The sequence below is a fragment of the Meriones unguiculatus genome, chromosome 3 (genome assembly GCF_030254825.1).
Source record: "Meriones unguiculatus strain TT.TT164.6M chromosome 3, Bangor_MerUng_6.1, whole genome shotgun sequence".
Lineage (NCBI taxonomy): Eukaryota > Metazoa > Chordata > Mammalia > Rodentia > Muridae > Meriones > Meriones unguiculatus.
In genome coordinates, this window is record NC_083351.1 from 166,956,984 (window position 1) to 166,977,968 (window position 20,985).

General features: G+C 39.4%; 1 protein-coding gene across 1 annotated transcript; it reads left to right on the forward strand.

Moving 5' to 3' along the window:
* Nucleotides 1-264: 264 nt before the first annotated feature.
* LOC132652899 (PRAME family member 12-like) lies at nt 265-19,773 on the forward strand. The gene is given in 5 exon segments (XM_060378837.1): nt 265-542; nt 978-1,571; nt 4,721-5,287; nt 18,624-18,831; nt 19,693-19,773. Coding segments are annotated over 5 exon segments (1,728 nt in total).
* The last annotated feature ends 1,212 nt before the right edge of the window (nt 19,774-20,985 follow it).

Consider the following 20,985-nt stretch of genomic DNA (forward strand, 5'->3'; position numbering starts at 1 on the left):
TTTGTTTAGGGTTGGAAGGAACGCTGGGGAATGTTTAACCCTGGGTGTGCTTGTAGGAGGCTCCTGGTGCTATCAGTGAGGGAGGTTGTTTTGAGACCTCCACTGAGGACAATGGATTAAACTGATGTCTCTACCACTGCCAGAGCAGTAACTCTGACCTTGAGTGGTTCTTGTGATGGTAAGGGGATTTTCTAAACTTGATGTTGAGAATGTATTCTCCCCTACATTCCTTCCCAGGATCCTTCTGACTGAAGACCTTCCAGGATGAGTGCTCAGACACCACCCACACTCCTGAAGCTGGCAAGGCAGGCTCTGCTGAGAGATGAGACCTTGGACATGTCAGCTCTGGACAAACTGCCCATGGAGCTCTTGCCAGCACTGATCAAGGAGGCCTTGACTTGCAGACACACTACAACTGTGGTGGCAGCCTGGCCTTTCCCCTGTCTCCCTGTGGGGTCATTGATGAAGACTGCTGACTTGGAAACCTTCTAGGCAGTTCTAGCAGGAGTAGACACGTGGCTGCAAAGAAAGTTTTACCCCAGGTAAGTAATAAGCAAGTACTGTAGAATGGAGCCCATAGATAAGAGGGAAGAGATTGTGGGTTTAGGAATATGTCTTCCACATGAGGCTTCTGATAGATCACTGGATAGAGATGCAGGGCCCTTGGAAGCTGTTCTTTGCTTTTCTTAAGGAGTTTGACTATGATCAGAGTTTGGAGATGCATGCAGACAGTGAAATGAGGCTTCCTTGGTGTTCCCACAATCACTAGTACTGGGACTAAGGAGAAATCGAGTCATTTAGAGGAAGGAAAGTTATCTGGACTACCTGTGCAACTCAGGGAAAGTTAATGCAGGCTGGACACTTGCTGCTGAAAAACACAAAGAATGTGGAGGATTTAGAGCTGAGTTTAGAGGAGGAAATGCTGAGTCAGTATTCAATCTTGACATGTAGCCTACAGTTCTCATGTCTTCCTACAGGAGGGGAAAACTTCAGATTCTTGACCTGCGGAAGAAGCACCATGAATTCTGGAGCATATGGGCTGATGCAGAGGATGGTGACTGCTCAGCAGAGACCCTGGATGAGCAGCAAGTAGTGAAGGTCCTTCCCAGATATGCACTGAGGCAGCGCCTGAAGGTGGTAGCTGACGTTTGGCTTATGTATTGTTTGAATGAAAAGCAAGCATTCTTCTTGCAGTGGGCCCACCAGAGAAAGGGCTCCATACAGTTCTGCTGTATGGAGATGAAGATCTGGGCTCTGCCTGTCTATGTTATCCGAGCGGTCTTGAATGTCTTCCATCCGGAGTACATTGAGGAATTGGAACTGAACATGCTCAGTTGGAATTTGTTAAAGCTGTTACAACTTGCTCCCTACCTGTCCCAGATGAGAAAACTTTGCAAACTATTGCTGGCCTACATCTTCAAGACTGTGTTCCTTATTGGCAACAGAACAACAGACAGAGAAGAGAAGTGTTTCAGGAATTTCATTTCTCAGTTTTCCAAACTCAAATGTCTCCAGCACCTCTCCATGAATGGCATGTACTTTCTTAGAGACCACCTGAAACAGGTTCTTGGGTAAGTAAGTGTGAGGGCTGGGTCAGCTGCCAGAGCAGACATTTCTTCATAATTTTAAGGATTAGTGGTACATGATGCCTGCATGTCATGTAGAATATTTAGGCCACATTAGAATATGAACGTCATGTATTATTTCCATGTATAATGAATCATGGTGTCAAATGCCCAGTCATGAATCAAAGGCCTGAAGGTCAGATCTAGTAAGGATGGGTTGTAATTCTTCTTGGAATCATGCCCACCAATCCAATGGAAAGGAAACAGGAAGGGGAGAATGTAGTCAGGATTCAGGGGACTCACCAACACAGTGTGGAAGTGAGCTCTGTGCTCAGATCTGTGAGAGCAGCCTCAGTCTGTCCCGAATTTCACATGGTTTAAATGCTTTGAGCCCAAGTAGAGCTGAGTGCATGGAACATTGTGGGTAGTGTGGGTTTTAAATGTTATTAAGAGTGACTGTGTGGAGGCATTGATGGAATGCAGAGTGCAGTGAGCTCACAAAAAGTATCCCTAGAGCCTGCCAGGACTTTCATGGGTTGGAAATTCCTCTCTTTATCTTCCATTATTATTATTATTATTATTATTATTATTATTATTATTATCATTATCATTGACAGCTTATTCATTCAGTTTGTATCCTGTTTGCAGTATCCTCTCTCATCTCTCCTGAATCTCACCCTCCATCTTTCTTTCTTACCATCCCCTTCTTCTAGTACCTTGAAAAAGGGACTCCTCCCCTCCTATAAGACCCTAGCCTATCAAGTCTCCTCAGGAATGCCTGGATCCTCTTCCTCTGTGGCTTGGTAAAGCCACCCTGCCAGGGAAAAATGATTAAACAACAGGCAACCACGTTCATGTCAGTGGCAGCTCCTGCTCTTCTTATTAGTGGACTCACTTGGGACTGATCTGTCTGTGGGCTACATCTGAGCAGGGGGTCTAGGTCTTCTCCATGAATGGTCCTTGGCTAGTCCATCAATCTCTGTAGGCTCCCCTGGGCCAAGAGTTTTGGGTTTTGTTGTTTTCCTCTCGGGGCTCCTGTGCAATCTGAGTCTATCCCACCATCTTGCAAAAGACTCCCTGTTGTCTGCCCAAATAGTGGCTGTGTGTTTCTACATCTGCTTTGATCCCATGGTGAGTGGAGTCTTTCAGAGGACATCTATGGTAGCCTCCCTTCCTCTTTCCTTTCTTCAACTGCTTCCAGTCTCTGTATTTTTGCCCTTCTGGGTGAGATTTAAGCATCCTCACTAGGTTCCTCCTTGTTTAGCTTCTTCAGATCTATAGATTTTAGTATCTTTATTTGTATTACATAAATAATATCTGCTTATAAATGAGTATTTACCACTTATCTTCTTCTGGGTTACCCCAGTCAGGATGACCTTTTCCAGTCCATCCACTTGCTTGCAAATTTTGTAATTTCTCTATCCATTCTTTGGTTGGGGGATATCTAGGTTGTTTGCAAATTGTGTTTATTACAAATAAAGCTGTTATAAACATAAACATAGTTGATCAAAGACCTTTGTGTGGTGGAGCATCTTTCAGATGTATGCCCAGGAGTGGTATCACTGGTTCTTGAGGAAGGGCTATTTTCACTTTTCTAAGACAGTGCCAGATTGATTTCCAAAGTGGTTGTACAGGTTTGTGCTCCCACGAGCAATCGAGATGAGGGGAGTTCTCCATTCTCCACATCTCTCCAGCATGTGCTGTAACTTGAGTTTTTGATCTTAGCCATATCTGACAAGTATGAGATGGAATCTCAGAGTCATTTTGATTTGCATTTTCCTGATTACTAAAGATGTGAAGCATTTCTTTAAGTGTTTCTCGGCCATTCAGTATTTCTCTGTTGAGAATTCTCTGTTTAGCTCTGTACCCCATTTTACATTCTTATTTGATTTCTTGGTATTCTTCTTCTTAAGTTCTTTATATATTCTACATATTAGGCCTCTGTCAGATGTACGGTTGGTGAAGATTATTTCCCAGTCTGTTGTCTGCTGTTTATTCTATTGACAGTGTCCTTTGCCTTACAGAACTTTTCAGTTTCATGAGGTCCTGTTTATTGATTGTTGATCTTATAGCCTGAGCTGTTGGTATTCTGTTCAGGAAATTATCTTTTGTGTCAATTAGTTCAAAGCTCTTCCCCAATTTTTCTTCTAGTAGATTTAGTTTGTCTGGTTTTATGTTGAGATCTTTGATCCACCTGGACTTTATGGATCTATTTGCATTTTTCTATATTTAGTCATCCAGTTGGATCAGTACCATCTGTGGAAGATGCTGTCTTTTTTCCATTGTAGGTTTTTTTTTCTTTGTCAAAAATCAAGCATCTATTGGTGTGTGGGTTTATTTCTGAGTCTTCCATTCAATTCCATGATCCAAAAGTCTGTTTCTATGCCTGTCCCAGGCAGGTTTTATTAATGTTGCTCTATAGTACAGCATGAGATCAGGGATAGAGTTACCTCCAGATGATCTTTTATTGTACAGGATTGTTTTAGCTATTCTGGGTTTTTGTTTTGTTGAGACTTATTCTTTCAAGGTCTGAAGAATTGTGTTGGTATTTTGATAGGAATTGCATTGAATCTACTCACAGATGCTATGATAGTATACATGAGTGACCCCAAAAATCTTCCATAATCCTGTAGCTGATAACACCATCAGCAAAGTGGCTGGATACAAAATTAACTAAAAAAGAAAATCAGTAGCCTTGCCATATACAAAAGACAAACAGAAAGAGACAGAAATTAGTGAAGCAACACCCTTCACAATAGCCACAAAAAAAGAACATAAAGCGTCTTGGTGTAACTCTAACCAAGCAATTTGAAGACTTATATGAAAAACTTTAAGTCTCTGAAGAAAGAAATTGAAGAAGATATCAAAAAAAAAAAAAAAAAGGAAAGATCTCTCATACTCATGGTTTGGAATTTCTTGTGAGTGCTTTCTTGGCTTATGGGCTGAACTGGTTTTCTGCTTGAGAGAGAGGCCAGGAGATGAAGTGTCAGCTTGTCTTGAGTGAGCAGATTCCAACAGGAAGCATCTTAGAGAATAACCTTGGTATTTGTTCAAAGTGACCTTAGGACACTGGGTTCCTTCTACCTCTGTGTAAATGCTACCCCAAAATCCACAACACCATTTTCCAGAATTATCCTCCCGGTCTATATCCCTAGGTGCCTTATGACTCCATTGGAGACCCTGTCCATCACCTACTGCAGCATTTCACAGTCAGACCTGAATTACTTCTCTGGGTGTCTGAAGCTTTTTCAGCTGAAACTTCTGGACATGAAAGGTGTGCGCTTAAAGGCTTTGGATCTTATGCCTCTCCAATTCCTCCTAGAGAATGTAGCAGACACTTTGCAATCCCTGGACTTGAAGGTTTGTAGGATGAAGGACTCTCATCTCGCTGTGCTCATACCTGCCCTCAGCAAGTGCTCCCAGCTGGCCAAGGTCAGTTTCTATGACAATGACTTCTCCATGCACAACCTGAGGAACCTTTTTCAGCACACAGCCAACATGAGCAAGATGAATGTGGAACAGTACCCTGCCCCGCGGGAGTGCTATGATGAGTTGGGTTATATCTCCACAGAGAGATTTACCCAACTCTGTGCTGAGCAAGTAGATAGACTCAGGGCCATAAGACAGCCCACGTACATCTCCTTTGCTACAAATATGTGCCCTAGATGTGAAGAACATTGTGTCTATGGCCAAGGATTCAGACTCTGTCATTGCCAACAGAGGTGAGAGTAAATAGGTAAACAGGATTTCTGGATCAGAAGAAATGAAAGGCTTCGGGCCCTTCTCTCATGCTGGAGACTTAGACTTCAGACACTCTTTATATTTTTGGAAACAATAAATGTTTAGTGAGTTGGATTTAGGAGGCTGAATTGATATGGAGAACAATGCAATTGTGGGAGCAGAGGATCTTGTGGAGTGAGAAAGTCCACTTTATATTTATAAGTCACTTCTGTCAGGACAGGATAACCAGTGGCTTTGTCCTGCAGCTGTAAACCTGGATGCTCTCCCTCTGGGGTCTTTTTCAGTTATCATCCTCACTGCCAGGTTCATGGTCAGGGTGGATGAGTGACTCCACAACCCCAGTGGAAAAACACCACTATTTAATGAGTGAGGCAAAGGTTCAGGTCATCCATAAAACTAAAGTTTTGGTGATAACTTCTTTCATTCCTGTCTTTTGCCTGTGTGTTAGTTACAACCTTCTTGTGTAGCTGTTCATTTACGTGTACAAAAATTTTAATGTAAAGTGAGCAACATAGCACACATCTTATGAATATGGTTTTAATGAATCACAGAAAATTAACATCCAGTACACTCAGGCCACTAGACACTATGGGATCATGAGAGATGACTGAAGGGCAGGAGAAGACAACACAAGGGAAAATGAATAGGATGTACAATTTTTTTCTTTTAAAATTTGTGTTTCCTGGCATGCAATGTTGTGCACACTTGCTATCCCAGCACTCAGGGAGACAGAGACAGGCAGATATGAGTTTGAAGAAATTCTTGTCTATAAAGTAAGTCCAGAACAGTCACGGCTACCCAGAAAAACTGTGTCTCACAAAAAAAAAAAATGTTTTTATTTGTATTTACTAGAATAAATACAAATATATGTAGCCTGGCATTGAACTCTTGATCTTTTTGTCTGGGTGAGACTACCACCATAAACCACTCTATCCAGCCTGCATGCCACATGTCTTTAGGGCCGTTTTACTTGTGAGTCAAAAACTCACTAAAATAGCCATAGTATATAAAGTTTTCCAATAACATGTAATTCTCTCTGCTGCAGAAAACATCTATTTTCCAAAGCAACTGTATTTTACATCTTCAGTTGTCTGTACAAATATATTTAAGGAAAAAGTTCCCTGGGCCTAGCAGTTATATGCCGCCTTTTTTGTATAGTAAGATAGCAAAATGCTGTATTATTGTTTCATTCTTTATTGGAATATTTATAGAACACATAGAACATGGGGGTTTTTTGTTTGTTTAGCTGTCATTGCTGTTGTCTAAATTTATAAAGTATGTAAATTTGAGGACTCCTCACAGATGCTCTCTAGACAGAATAAAAATGAACAAATTGATGATAGTATTGCCAACTTTCCAAACAGTGCTGTAGGTGGATAAATTTCTCCAACCAGGTGGGCCACATAGAGACATCTAGCCCAGTCAAGAGTACAGAGAAAGTCAATGTCTTAAAAAAAGAAACAAAAACAAACAAACAAACAAATAAACAAACAAACAAACACAACCCATCCTATAGGCAGAGAGCGATGGTTCACTCCTCAGGAGCACAGGCTGATTTTTCAGAGGACAAAACTTTGCTTTCAGTACTCATATCAGGTGGTTCTCAACTGGGACACAGGCTTCATGTCATAGGCCCCTGTATCCTGGCCTGTATGTGTATGGGAAACCAGAGCATGCATGAGCTATATTTGCTTTGATTTTTTTATATCTTCAAATATGATTTAAAAAAGAGTTGTAAAATATGTTGCTTTTCATTTAAAAGCCTGATGTTTCTTTAATGCAATATGTCTTCTTATGTTCTTTAAAGGGAAATTCAGGGTTACATTCAAATCATTGTTAACTATTATATAAAATATATGCCTGGTTGCCAGTTCCTATATATATAATTTAATGCTGTTTCTTTCTGGCTGAGAAGCTTGATATGCCCAAATTGTCCATTCCTGCTAAGGTTGCCAGCTGTGTTTAGTTCTCCATTTAGTGCTAAACAAAACTTTCGTCTTTTAAGCTTTTTCTGCTTAGTCTCAATGCAATGTGATAGGATGAGCAAGATCTGCTAGACCTTCTATGTATTGTAGGTGATTGAAAGTTTTGCTTTGATTTTAGTTCAGAAAGATATTTAAAGATATACTAATGACTTCAGTAGGTTATAAGAGTGAGCTTTAGTTAGTCTTTTGTTTTGTTTTTAAGGTTAAACCTGGGATGGATAACTATGAAGTTTGCCTATGTAAATCTACTTGGGATAGACATGGTTTTAAACCATTTATCTAAGGAATATGCCAGAATTAGAGATTATGGCATTCTGTTTTATAGGATGCAATTTAAAATAAATAACTAAACACTTTGAGATTCTAATGAAACTGATTAATCCTCTCTTGGAAAAATTCAAGCACATGATGCAACCAACTCCTCATTTAATTTCTCATGCTGTGAGATACTTGTCAAACTCCAGTAAAATGATAATTCTTCATAGGATATGCCTTACTTTTCATTGTTTCTAGCACCCCAAGTGCTCTTACTTTGACAACTGCAAGAGATCCATACAGCCAAAAATCTGGGTAAATCCATATTCGATAGATCCCACAGGTAAAATTGCGTCCTAAGGAAAGCATTTAGCGACACAAAGCAACACTCAGCCTATGGCAAACTCCTAGGGGCAATGTTGCTCCAGAAATGAACATGAAAATGCTTAAGAATTTTGATATGTATATTTAATTGCCCTTTAGGTACAACTAATCCATGCCATATCCCATAACTATATCTGAAGGTCTTTCCAGGTACCAGACACTTTTCAACAAGAAAATGACAAAAATGGCATCATCATTGCCGCTTTCACTAGCTTCACAAATAAAATCTATTATTCTGTTATTGTTTTAGTTAACAATAAGATGGTGTGTTTAGGGGGTGACTTTTTGGTAACCCATATTGCTTCCTTTGTAAATGACCCATTCAATTTCTCAGCTCTTTTGTTTCCACAGACTGTGTATACGTTCTTTCCAATGTTTAAATATCATTTTTTTTTACATCTCCCTTGATTGCTTGCAATGTCCAGAATGATGATAAATAAAACTGATTTTTAATGGCCAAAAAATAACTAAAGATAGATAAAAAATAATTCAGATATGCTGGCCCTCAAGCTTGTCAGAGATCTGATGAATATGGCATTTTAACATGTGTAAGCTTATTATGATAGAGGCCCCAAATCCTGGCAGTAGCTCCCACAAAGTTTCTGCGAAGATTTGAGCATAATGACAGATGACTTCGACTCTGGATTATGGTATACTAACCACCAGGCCTGATTGCCTCAACTGCCTACTGCTAGCACCCAGCCTAAACTGTAGACAAAACTGTGGACACCTGGAGAGTCAATGTTTCATGTTGCTAAGGTTGAGGTAAGATCATTCTCTTGTCTCTTTTTCCACAAAAACAGACTCTCATTTTCTGAGGCCTGATGCTGAACCACCTATGCTCATGATGCCATGAGACCACAGGAGCCAGGGACAGCTACCTAGAGTAATGGACTGACTAGTTGTCACTCTCATTTTGATTGGTCCATATTTATCCTTCTCAGGTCTCTTATCACATCAATGGCTAAGCTAAACTAATGGTAGCTTTGCAGCTAAAAAGCAGATAATAAAATCCATTGTTAGTTCATTGGTTAGTGTATTAGCTAGTTAGAACTACCAGGTACTAGGTCTTTTATTTGCCTTTCCTACAGGCTTCATGTTAATTGTCTATATTTTATGATAAATAGCTGGATAAAAAGATATAGAATTTATACAAAATTTAAGGATATAAAAATTTAAGTTATGAAATTTTAAAAATTATTATTTAAAGATCTGGAAAAATGGTTCAGAATTAATAAAAATTAAAGGGTCAAAATAAATACTTTAAGATAATATTTCAAATTTCTCCCAATTCTCTGTTATTGATATGCTTACATTGTTGTAAAATCTCAGAAGTTCATCAATACAATATTGATTAATAAAATTGGGATAGGCTGATGGAACACTGACTGCTTATTATCCAGTAACAAGCTTGAGATTTTTATTTTCTCTTGGGTGTCTTTTGGAAATAGATCTAGAGATGCTTGTCATCATGCTAAGAACATCTGTTCAATGTTCAATGTGTATTTGAATATCTGCCATTTTTTGAGGTAGACTTTGATATAGGATTTAAGAATATTTTAAGCCTATTCCTTCTAGTTGCTTTCTTTTTTTCTTATTATTATTAATTACACTTTATTCATTTTGTATCCCCCCATAAGCCCCTCCCTCCTCTCCTCCCGATCCCACCCTTCCTCCCCTTTCTGCATGCATGCTCCTCCCCAAGTCCGCTGATAGGGGAGGTCTTCCTCTCCTTCCTTCTGATATTAGTCTATCAGATCACATTGGGAATGGCTGCATTGTCTTCTTCTGTGGCCTGGTAAGGCTGCTCCCCCATCAGGGGGAAGTGATCAAAGAGCAGGCCAATCAGTTTATGTCAGAGGCAGTCCCTCTTCCCATTACTATGGAACCCACTTGGACACTGAACTGCCATGGGCTACATGTCTGCAGGTGTTCTAGGTTATCTCCATGAATAGTCCTTGGTTGGAGTGTGAGTCTCTGGGAAGTTCCTGTGTTCAAATTTTCTTGTACTGTTGCTCTCCTTGTGGAGTTCCTGTCCTCTCCAGCTCTTGCTATTTTGCACTTCTTACATAAAATTCCATTCACTCTGCCTGCCAGTTGACCATCAGGCTCAGCATCTGCTTTGATAGTCTGCAGGGCAGAGACTTGCAGAGGCCCTCTGTAGCAGGTTTCTATGTTGTTTCCTGTTTTCTTCTTCTTCTGATGTCCATCCTCTTTGCCTTTCAGGATGGGGATTGAGCGTTTTAGTTAGGGTCCTCTCTTTTGCTTAGTTTGTTTAGATGTACGGATTTTAGTGGGTTTATCCTATGTTGTATGTTTATATGAGTGAGTATATACCGTGTGTGTCTTTTTACTTCTAGGACAACTCACTCAGGATGATTCTTTCCAGGTCCCACCATTTACCTGCAAATTTCATGATTTCCTTATTTTTCATTGCTGAGTAATACTCCATTACATAGATGTACCACATTTCTGCATCCATTCTTCAGTTGAGGGGCATCTGGGCTGTTTCCAGCTTCTGGCTATTACAAATAAAGCTGCTGATTTAATGTGTCTCGTTTTATGGTGAGGTCTTTGATCCACTTGGACTTCAGTTTTGTGCAGGGTGATAAGTATGGATCTATTTTCATTTTTCTACATGTAGACATCCAGTTAGACCCACATCATTTGTTGAAAATACTATCTTTTTTCCATTGTATGGTTTTGGCATCTTTGTCAGAGATCAGGTGTCCATAATTGTGTGGGTTTGTTTCTGGGACTTCTGTTTGGTTCCATTGATCCACCATTTTGTTTCTATGCCAGTACCATGCAGTTTTTGTAACTTTTGCTCTATAGTACTGCTTGAGATCAGGGATGGAGATACCTCCAGAAGATCTTTTATTGTAGAGGATCGTTTTAGCAATTCTTGGTTTCTTTTTATTCCATAAGAAGTTGAGAATTTTTCTTTCCAGGTCTTTAAAGAATTTTGTTGGCAATTTGATGGGAATTGCATTAAATCTGTAGATTGCTTTTGGTAAGATGGCCATTTTTACTATGTTAATCCTGTGAAGCCATGAGCATGGGAGATCTTTCTATCTTCTCATACCTTCTTCTAATTCTTTCTTCAGAGACTTGAAATTTTTTTCATACAAGTCTTTGACTTGCTTGGTTAGGGTTACACCAAGGTACTTTATGTCATTTGTGGCTATTGTGAAGGGTGTTGTTTTCCTAATTTCTTTCTCAGCCCCTTTGTCTTTTGTATACTGGAGTGCTACTGATTTTTTTTTTTCAGTTAATTTTGTATCCGGGCACTTTACTGAAAGTTTTTATCAGCTGTAGGAGTTCTCTGGTAGAGTTTTTGGGGTCACTCATGTATACTATCATATCATCTGTGAATAGTGATAATTTGACTTCTTCTTTTCCAATCTGTATCCTCTTGATCTCCTTCAACTGTCTTATTGCTCTAGCAAGGACTTCCAGCCCTATGTTGAACAGATATGGAGAGAGTTGGCATCCTTGTCTTGTCCCTGATTTTAGTGGAATTGCTTTAAGTTTCTCTCCGTTTAGTTTGATGTTGGCTATAGGCTTGCTGTATATCACATTTACTATATTTAGATATGTGCCTTGTATCCCTGATCTCTCCAATACTTTAAACATGAATGGATGTTGGAATTTGTCAAATGGTTTTTCAGCATCTAGGGAGATTATCATGTGTTTTTTTTTCTTTCAGTTTGTTAATATGGTGGATCACATTGATGGATTTCTGTATATTGAACCACCCCTGCATACCTGGGATGAAGCCTACTTGGTCATAGTGGATAATATCTTTGATGTGTTCTTGTATTCGGTTTGCGAGTATTTTGTTAAGTATTTTTGCATCAATGTTCATAAGGGAGATTGACCTGAAATTCTGTTTCTTTGTTGAGTCTTTGTGAGGTTTAGGTACCAAGGTGACTGTGGCTTCATAGAATGAGTTTGGTAATGTTCCTTCTATTTCTATTTTGTGGAATATTTTGAAGAGATTTGGTGTTAGCTCTTCTTTGAAGGTCTGGTAGAATTCTGTGCTGAAGCCATCTGGTCCTTGGCTTTTTTAGGATGGGAGACTTTTGATGACTGCTTCTATTTCTTTGGGGGATATAAGACAATTTAGTTGATTTACCTCGTCCTGATTCAGCTTTGGTAAGTCAAATCGATCAAGAAAATTGTCCATTTCATTTAGATTTTTCAAATTGTGTGGCATATAGACTGGCTCCGGGCTGGCTCCTGGGGCACCTGTGGAACCTGAGTCTTTTCCAGGGGATGTCTGGGTGACCTAAGGTTGGTCCCAATCATTTCCTGCACCGTGGGGTTATATCTACACTGAAAATTCCAGTCTCTGATAGTGTGGTGCTCATGGTTCAGTCTGGGACCATGACCAGAGACACTGGCTTGTGGCTCTGGACTGGGGCTGGGGCTGGCTGACAGCAGTCAAGCAACTTGCAGAACTGAGTTCTCTTCTGAGGTTTAGCAGGGTGAGTTAAAAGCTGATTGAATCCCCCACTCTGGGGTATCTTCTCACCTGGGAAACACAATCACTGTGTTTTATGGCTGTGAGGTCTGATTGTTGGTCACTCTGCTGATCCTGCTATGCTGCTGGTCAGAATGAGAGTCCTTCCGGCACCACCATCTAGCACCGCTTACCTCTAGTTGCTTTCTTAAGGGAAGTCCAAGTATCTAGAGTTTAATACAAAAGCCTTTAATGAACTTCTGCATAACTTTCCAGTGTAGAAGAAATGGCATGATGGCTGATTACCAACAACTATACCCACAGTTAAAGTGTTAAACTTTCAGACCATGGACACATTTAAATTGTTCATAAAGGTTATAAAACAAGTCTCTAAGAAGAATTCTGTTGGATGCAGTTTAAGCTGTTATTCACAAAATGTTGATATATTATTTTTCTGAGTCTTTTTATAGATTTCCTTTTGCAAACTAAAAATTCATATGACTTTTAGGAAATCAAAAAGTTGTAATACCTGGTATTACAACAGATATGGTATCGCTCAGATGAGTTATTTTCTTGATTTTGGGATTGCTCAATTTTCCCCTTAGGAAACTTCTGTTTCTAGTCTGAATTTGCCTCAGCAGTTTTTCACCGGTTTGAAACTGCAAGCTGAGATCTGAACTTGCTGGAAGCTGACATGATTGCTCACTGACTCCTCAGGTGGATCAACTAACCGGATTCTTCTGAGGACTGCTGCATTGCCCAGCCTTTGGCTGGCATTTCAGCTTTTCTAGCCCATGATTCCAAGAGTCCTTTTGTCACCTTTGAATCAGATTCAGAAGAAGAGAAATTCAGTCCAAAATTCCACCTATTAGGCTGAAATTCTAAGTTAAAAGGGGCTCTCTGACATTAGCTATTTTCTTCAAGACCTGCTTAGCTGGAGTAGGAACTACTATTGCAACACTGGATATATAAAGCCAGAATTATAACAGCTCAAAGGCAATATCTTTTGCTTTTGATCATTTATTGGACCATGCTTGCTTAAGAAGCTCTTAGGATACATTCAGCAAAGACTAGGGACTATAGAGTTGATGGTAATGAGAACCAAGTCCTGGCAGTTTAAAGCTGACCATGGGCTGCAAGAGCCCAAGATTGGTTTCTTTATTAACAAGGAAAGGGGGGAATGAAGAGTTTAAGTTAGCCTGGGTGACTCCATGTTGAAATGAGGAGCAATCTTGAGTGGGAGCTGAACTTGAGCACTAGGAAATATCACAGAACGTGCTCTTGGCAACAAACAAAGTTAATTTTCCTAGCAACAGCCTCCAGGAAATATAACAGAATAAATACTTGATAGAAAATAGAGACTCACCCTGGCATCCATCAGTGAAAATCGGTTGGAAAAATTCTCCCCAATGTTCCAGATGTAGTTTAGAAGAATAATTATTGTAAGTTAGATTCCAGCTAGATGGTCATCTCATCCCTCTGACTCTTATGCAATCTGGTAACTCTAAGTCATGAACCGCCCTGCTTACTGTCAATGGAAACCCCCTGCTTACAGTTTTTCACATTAAAAACCCTGCTCACCCCGTGCTCAGAACCCACCTCTCTACTGCTGGGTCAGTGAGAATTGGGTCCCAAGTTAAATCGCTCTCATACTAAAGTCCTGTTGCTTTTGCATTGAGTCATCTCCTGGTGGTCTTTGAGAGTCTCATGATCCTGGCATAACACTCTCTGTTACTGAACCTCAGTGCTGAGTGTTTATTCTTGGCTAGGTGAAATAATTTCAGTCTATAACCCAGGCTAGACTCAAACTACAGATGATCCAGTTTCTGCCTCTTTTTTATTTAAAGAAATTTATTTGTTTTTATTTTGTATAGATTGGTGTTTTGACTGCATGTATGTCTGTGTGAATGTGTCAGATATCCTGGAACAGGAGTTACAGACAGTTGTGAGCTGCCATGTGGGCACAGTGAATAGAACTCTTGGTCTCTGCAAAAGCATTCAGTGTTCTTAACTGCTGAGCCATCTCTCCAGCCCTTTACCTCCTCTTGTAGTATGAAGGTTTTCCCTCTCTAGCTTCCGTTCTTGGTGGCATCATCCCTAGACAATTTTTCCATAGGAGACAATATTTACATACTAGAGGTTGGAGAGATGGCACAGCACTTAAGAGCACTAGCTGCTCTTCTAGAGGGCCCAGGTTAAGTTTCCAGCACAAACATGACAGCCTAAAAATGTTTGTGATCCAGTTCCAGGGGATCCAACAGTTTCACACAAGCATACACGTAGGCAAAACACCAATGCATATAAAATACAAAGTAATAAATAACATAAAAATTAAAAAAAAACATTTATGTAATGTTTATACTGTTTCTTTTTAACAAATTTAAGCTGGGCATGATGGCACATGCCTTTAATCCCAGCTCTGTGGGAGGCAAAGGTGGACAGATCTCTCTGAGTTTGAGCCTAGCTTGGTCTGCAGAGGCTACAAAGAAACCCTGTCTCAAAAAAAAAAAGTAAGGAATAATTAAAGTGTAATGCCTGCTTCACAGGACTCCAGAGACCACCAGGAGGCTATTTGATGCAACTGAAAGAGAGCTTTATTATGAGAGTGATTGAACTCGGGACCCAAGTCTCTCTGACACAGCAGTAGAGAAGTGGGACCTGGAGAGAACAGGAGACCCACAAGGAGAGCAACAGAACCAGAAAATTTGAACATAGGGGTCTTCACAGCGACCCATACTCCAATCAAGTACCAGGCATGGATATAACCTAGAATTCCTGTGCAGATGTAATTCATGGCAGTTTAATGTCTAAGTGGGTTACATAGTAATGGGAAGAGGGACTGTCTCCAACACAATCAGATTGGCCTGCTCTTTGATCACCTCCCCCTGAGGGGAGAGCAGTCTTACCAGGCCACAGAATATGACAATGTAGCCACTCCTGATGTGATCTGATAGACTAAGATCAGAAGGAAGGAGAGGAGGACCTCCCCTATCAGTGGACTTGGTGAGGGGCATGCCTGAAGAAGGGGAGGGAGGGTGGGATTTGGAGTGGAGGAGGGAGGGTCTTATGGGGGATGTAAAGTGAATAAAGTGTAACAAAAAGAAAAAAAATTAATAAAAAAGATAAATAATACATAAATAAATAAATAAATAAATAGGTAAATAAATGACGATCCAATAAAAAAATTTAAAACAATAAAACATTTAAAGTTTATCAGGCATTTTAGACAATGACCTGGGGCATTCTAACAGGGAACTTGGAACAGTTTCTCAATCCTTTGGGGAAGACAAAAGACTTTGGTATTTATTTTCTTAATTTTACAAAATGAAACCAAGCCATATTATTTGAGCCAATTAAGAAAATTGCAGTTTTTCAATATATTATGTCAAAATGATAAAATAATAAAAAGGGTTCTGATGAAAACTTTTATATGGTCTAAAACTCAAGAAAACGTCTGGTTAAATAAAAAAAAAAATGGAGCTGGGAAAAGCCTCTACTGAAGGTATATACACTGTTATAAGGGTATAAGATATGTTGCTCTTCATTTAAAGGCTGACGTTTCTTCACTGTGAAATGTTTTTTCATGCTCTTTAGCCCAGGTTTACATAGGGTTATATTTATGTTATTGTTAATTATTATAAAAATATATACCTGGTTGCCAGTTCCTATATAAATGATTTAATGCTGTTTATTTCTGGCCGATGGGTTTGAAATGGTCATAATTGTCCATCTCTAAGGTTGCCACTTGTGATTAGTTCTTCGTTTAGTGCTAAATGAAACTTTTGTCCTTTATGCTTTTTTGCTGTTCAGTTGTAATGCAATATGATAGGATGAACAAAATTTTCTGGCCCTCCTATGTATTGTGTTTCATTGAAAGTTTTGCTTTGATTTTAGTTCAGAAAGATATTTGAAGTTATGCTAGTGAATGTTAGTTATAAGAATGGATTTTACTTGATCTTTTGTTTATGTTTTTAAAGTTAAGCCTAGGATGGGTAATTAAAAAGTTGTCCTATGTAGATCTACTTCACCTAAATACAGGTTTAAAATATTTATTTAAGGAATATGCCAGAATTAGATTATGACATTCTATTTCATAGGATGTAATTTAAAATTAAAAAAAATTTAAAAAGAGATGAAAAATAATTCAGATATGCTGGCCCTCAAGCTTGTCAGACATCTGATGGATATGGCATTTTAACATGTGTAAGCTTATTATGACAGACAGTCCCAAAATCCTGGCAGTAGCTCCCCAAGGTCTCCAAGAAGATTTGGGCACAATGCAACTCTGGATTATGGTATGCTAACCACTGGGCAAGACTGTCCCAACTGGTCCACTACTAGGGTGCAGCCTAAACTACTATGGTGCAGCCTAAACTGTGGACAAAACTGGTCACCTGAAGAGTCATGTTTCACGTTGCTAAGGGTGAGGTGAGGTCATTCTCTCATTTCTTTCTTCACAGTCTCTCATCTGTGCCTGGTCACTGGACCATCCTGCTCATGATGCCATGAGACCACAGGAGACAGGGACAGCTGCCTAGAGTGATGGACTGACTAGTTGTCACTGTCATTTGGATTGGTTCATGGATTGGTACATACTTATCCTTCTCAGGTCTCTGATTACATTGATGACTAAGCTAAGCTAATGATAGGCTTGAAGCTAAAGAGCAAATAGTTAGATCTATTGTTAGTTTATTGGTTAATTCATTAATTAGTTACAATTATTAGGTACTAAGTCTTTTATTTGAAAAAGGCAGGCAAGTTTGCCTTGCCTACAGGCTTCAAGTTAATTATCTATGTCTTATGAAGAATGGGTGGTAGAAAGATAATGGAGTTTCTATAGGGTCTGAGGATTTAGGAGTTTAGCTTCTGAGAATCTAGAGAATGTTGTTTGGTCTGGAAGAATATTTCAGAAATTATAAACGTAAGAAAGATTTGAGAGTATAAGTAGATGTTTTATGGTATATGAATATGAATTGTAATGATACAGAGAAGTGATTTGAGGCATATTAAAACTGGGAGATATTTCAGATTTCTCTCCTCTCTCTACTATTGTTGTGCTTATGTTGTTGTAAAATTTCAGAAGTCCAGAGTTTTGACATTGACCAATAGATTTCTGATAAGTTGATGAAACACTGATTGCTTATTCCCCAGTCACAAGCTTGAAATTTTCATTGCCTTTTGTTTGTCTTCTAGAGATAGATTTAGAAATGCATTTCATTATGATAAACACATCTATACAAGGTGTATATCTGACCCAAAAGCCAGAGCTTTTACTATGAAATTTTTAATATCTGCCATACCTCAGATAGACTTTGATACAGGATTTTAAAATATTTTAAATCTATTTCTCTAGTTGCTTTGTTAAGGAAAGTCTAAGCATTCAGAGTTTAATACTAAAGCCACTAATGTATTTCTGCCTAACTTTCCAATGTTACATGAAGATGGAAACTAAAAGTAAATGCTGAAAGTACAAGAAATGGCATGATGGCTGATTACCAACTGCTGTACCCACAGTTAAAATGTTAGAGTTCCATATCATGGACACACTTAAATTGTTGTTCACTCCATTGGATGCAGTTTTACCTGTTATTCACAAAAGGTTGTTAATATATTATTTTTCTGAGTCTTTTTATGTATTTCCTTTTGTAAACTAAAAATTTATATGACTTTCAGGAAGCCAAAAATTCATGAGACCTGAATCTGACATAGCTCAAACAGACCCCAGATGGGTTTTTCTCTGGTCTTGGGATTCCTCATTTTTCCCACTTACTAGACAAAATTTAATTTTTGTTTCTAGTTTAAATTTGTCTCAGCAGATTTTCACCTGTTTGAAACTGCAATCTGAGATCTGAACTTGCTGGAAGCTGACGTGATTGCTCCCTGCCTCTTCAGGTGGATCAACTAACCAGATGCTTCTGAGGACTTACCCATTGCCCAGCCTTTGGCTGGCATTTCAGCCTTCCTAGCCCCTGATGCCAACGTTGTATTGTTAACACTGAAGCAGTTTCTGAAGACGAGATCCACATGAATCCCAGCTGGCTTTCTGCTTGAGAATGAGGCCAGGAGAAGAAGTGTCATTTTGTGCTGACTGAGCAGATTCTGACAGAAGGCACTTTAGAGAATGTCCTTGATATTTGGTCAAACTGACCTTGGGTACTGGGATTCTTCTACCTCTGTGTAAAGTCTCCAACACCATTTTCCAGAACTAACCTCCTGGTCTCTCCCTAGGTGCTTGATGACCCCATTGGAGACCCTGTCCATTACTTACTGCTACAATTCACAGTCAGACCTGAATTACTTCTCTGGGTGTCCTAAGCTCATTCAGCTGAAATATCTGGACATGAAAGGTGTGGGCTTAAAGGCTTTGGATCTTATGCATCTCCGAGTCCTCCTAGAGTATGTGGCAGACACCTTAAAGTCCCTGGACTTGAAGTGTGTAAGATGAAAGACTCTCATCTCACTGTGCTCATACCTGCCCTCAGCAAGTGCTCCTAGCTGACCAAAGTCAGTTTCTATCGCAATGAATTCTCCAAGCCCATTTTGAGGGACCTTTTGCAGCACACAGCCAACTTGAGCTAGATGAATGTGGAAAAGTACCCTGCCCCTCTTGAGTGCTATGATGAGTTTGGTTATGTCTCCACAGAGAGATTTGGCCAACTCTGTCCTGAGGAAATAGAGAGACTCGGGGCCATAAGGCAATCCAAGTGCATCTCCTTTGCTACACATATGTGCCCTAAATGTGGAGAGCACTGTGTCTATGGCCGAAGATTCAGACTGTGTCATTGCCAGAGGAGGCAGTGGCAATTAAAGAAACATGACTTCTGATTTGAAGAAATGGATGGCTTAGGACAAAATTCTCCTTTTGTGTGCTCAGAGCTTGTGGATTCAGACTCTGCGAAAATATTTAGAATCCAAATGATTGGACAGCTGGATCTAGGATTCTGAAGGTGACATGGAGAACAATGGGACTGTGGGAACAGGGTTCTTGTGGAGTCAGATAGACAGTTTTGCCTTTTAGCTTCCTTCTGTCAGAACAGGACAGCCAGTGGCTTTGTCCTCTAGCTGTTAACCTGGATGTTCTCCCTATGGGGTATTTTTTTGTTATAACCCTCATTGCTAGGGTCTGGAGGGTTTCATGACAAAATGAATGGAAAAATACCTGTGTCTTATGAGTAAGGCAAAAGTCCAGTCCAAATTGGCATCCATAAAATGATGATTTTGGTGACACTTATTCCATTCTTATCCTTTTCCTGCCTGTGCAATAGTTACAACTGTCTTGGTGGCTGTTCTGTTACAGGTACAAAATGTTGAAACTAAAGTGAGCAACATAGACACAGATCCTGTGAATGTGAATGAGGTTTTAATGGATCACAGATAGTTAACATCCAGTACACTTAAGCCTTCCAGTTTTAAAACTTTGCTTTCTTTTTAGTTGAAAGCCTCATGTACTCTGAGCTAGCCTTGGAATTTTGATCTTTTTGTCTTAGTGAGACTACCACACGAATTGTGTAAATGTACTACAATTGTACTACAATTTCTGTATCCATTCCTCAACTGAGGGACATCGGGGTTGTTTCCAGATTCTGGCTCTTAAAAAGAAGCCTCCTACAAACATGGCTGAGCAACTGACCTTATTGTATACTTGAGCATATTTTGGATATATGCCTAGGAATGATATAGCTGGATCTTGAAGAAGCAATTATTCCCAATTGTCTGTGAAAGCACCAGATTGTTTTCCAAAGTGTTTGTAGAATTTTCATTTTCAACAGCAATGGAGGAGTGTTCCCCTCTCTCCATATTTTCTCCCGCATGTGTTGTCACTTGAGTTTTTGATCTTAACCATTATGATGGGTGTAAGGTAAAAATCTCAGGGTCTTTTTTATTTTCTTTTCCCTGATGACTAAGGATGTTAAGCATTTCCTTAAGTGTTCCTCTGCCATTCGATATTCCTCTATGGAGAATTTTCTGTTTAGCTCTGTACCCCATTTTATATTTGGATTACTTGATTGGTTGCTGTTTAACTTCTTGAGTTCTTTATATATTCTGGATATGAGCCCTCAGTCAAATATAGGGTTGCTGAAATACTTTTCCCAATCTGTAGGCTGACATTTTGTTAATGTTGACCGTGTCTTTTGCTTTACAGCAGCTTTTTTAGTTTCATGAGGTCCCATTTATTGATTGTGGATCTTAGAGCCTGTGCTGTTGGTGTTCTGTTCAGAAGTTGTCTCTTGTGCCAATAAGGTCAAGGCTCTTCCCCACTTTTTCTTCTACTGATTTAGTGTCTCTTGTTTTATGTTGAGGTCTTTGATAGAGTTGGCCTTGAATTTTGGGTATGGTGATAAGTATGGATCTAGCTGCATTTTCTATATGTAGACATCCAGTTAAACCAGCAACATTTGTTGAAGATGCTGTCATTTTTTCCATTGTATGATTTTGACATCTTTGTCAAAAATCAGGTGTCCACAAGCATGTGGGTTTGTTAGTGGTTCTTCTATTCATTTCCATTGATCTACCAATCTGTTTCTATGCCAGTACCATGCCATTTTTATTACTGTTGCTCTATAGTACAGCTTGAGATCAGGAATGGAGA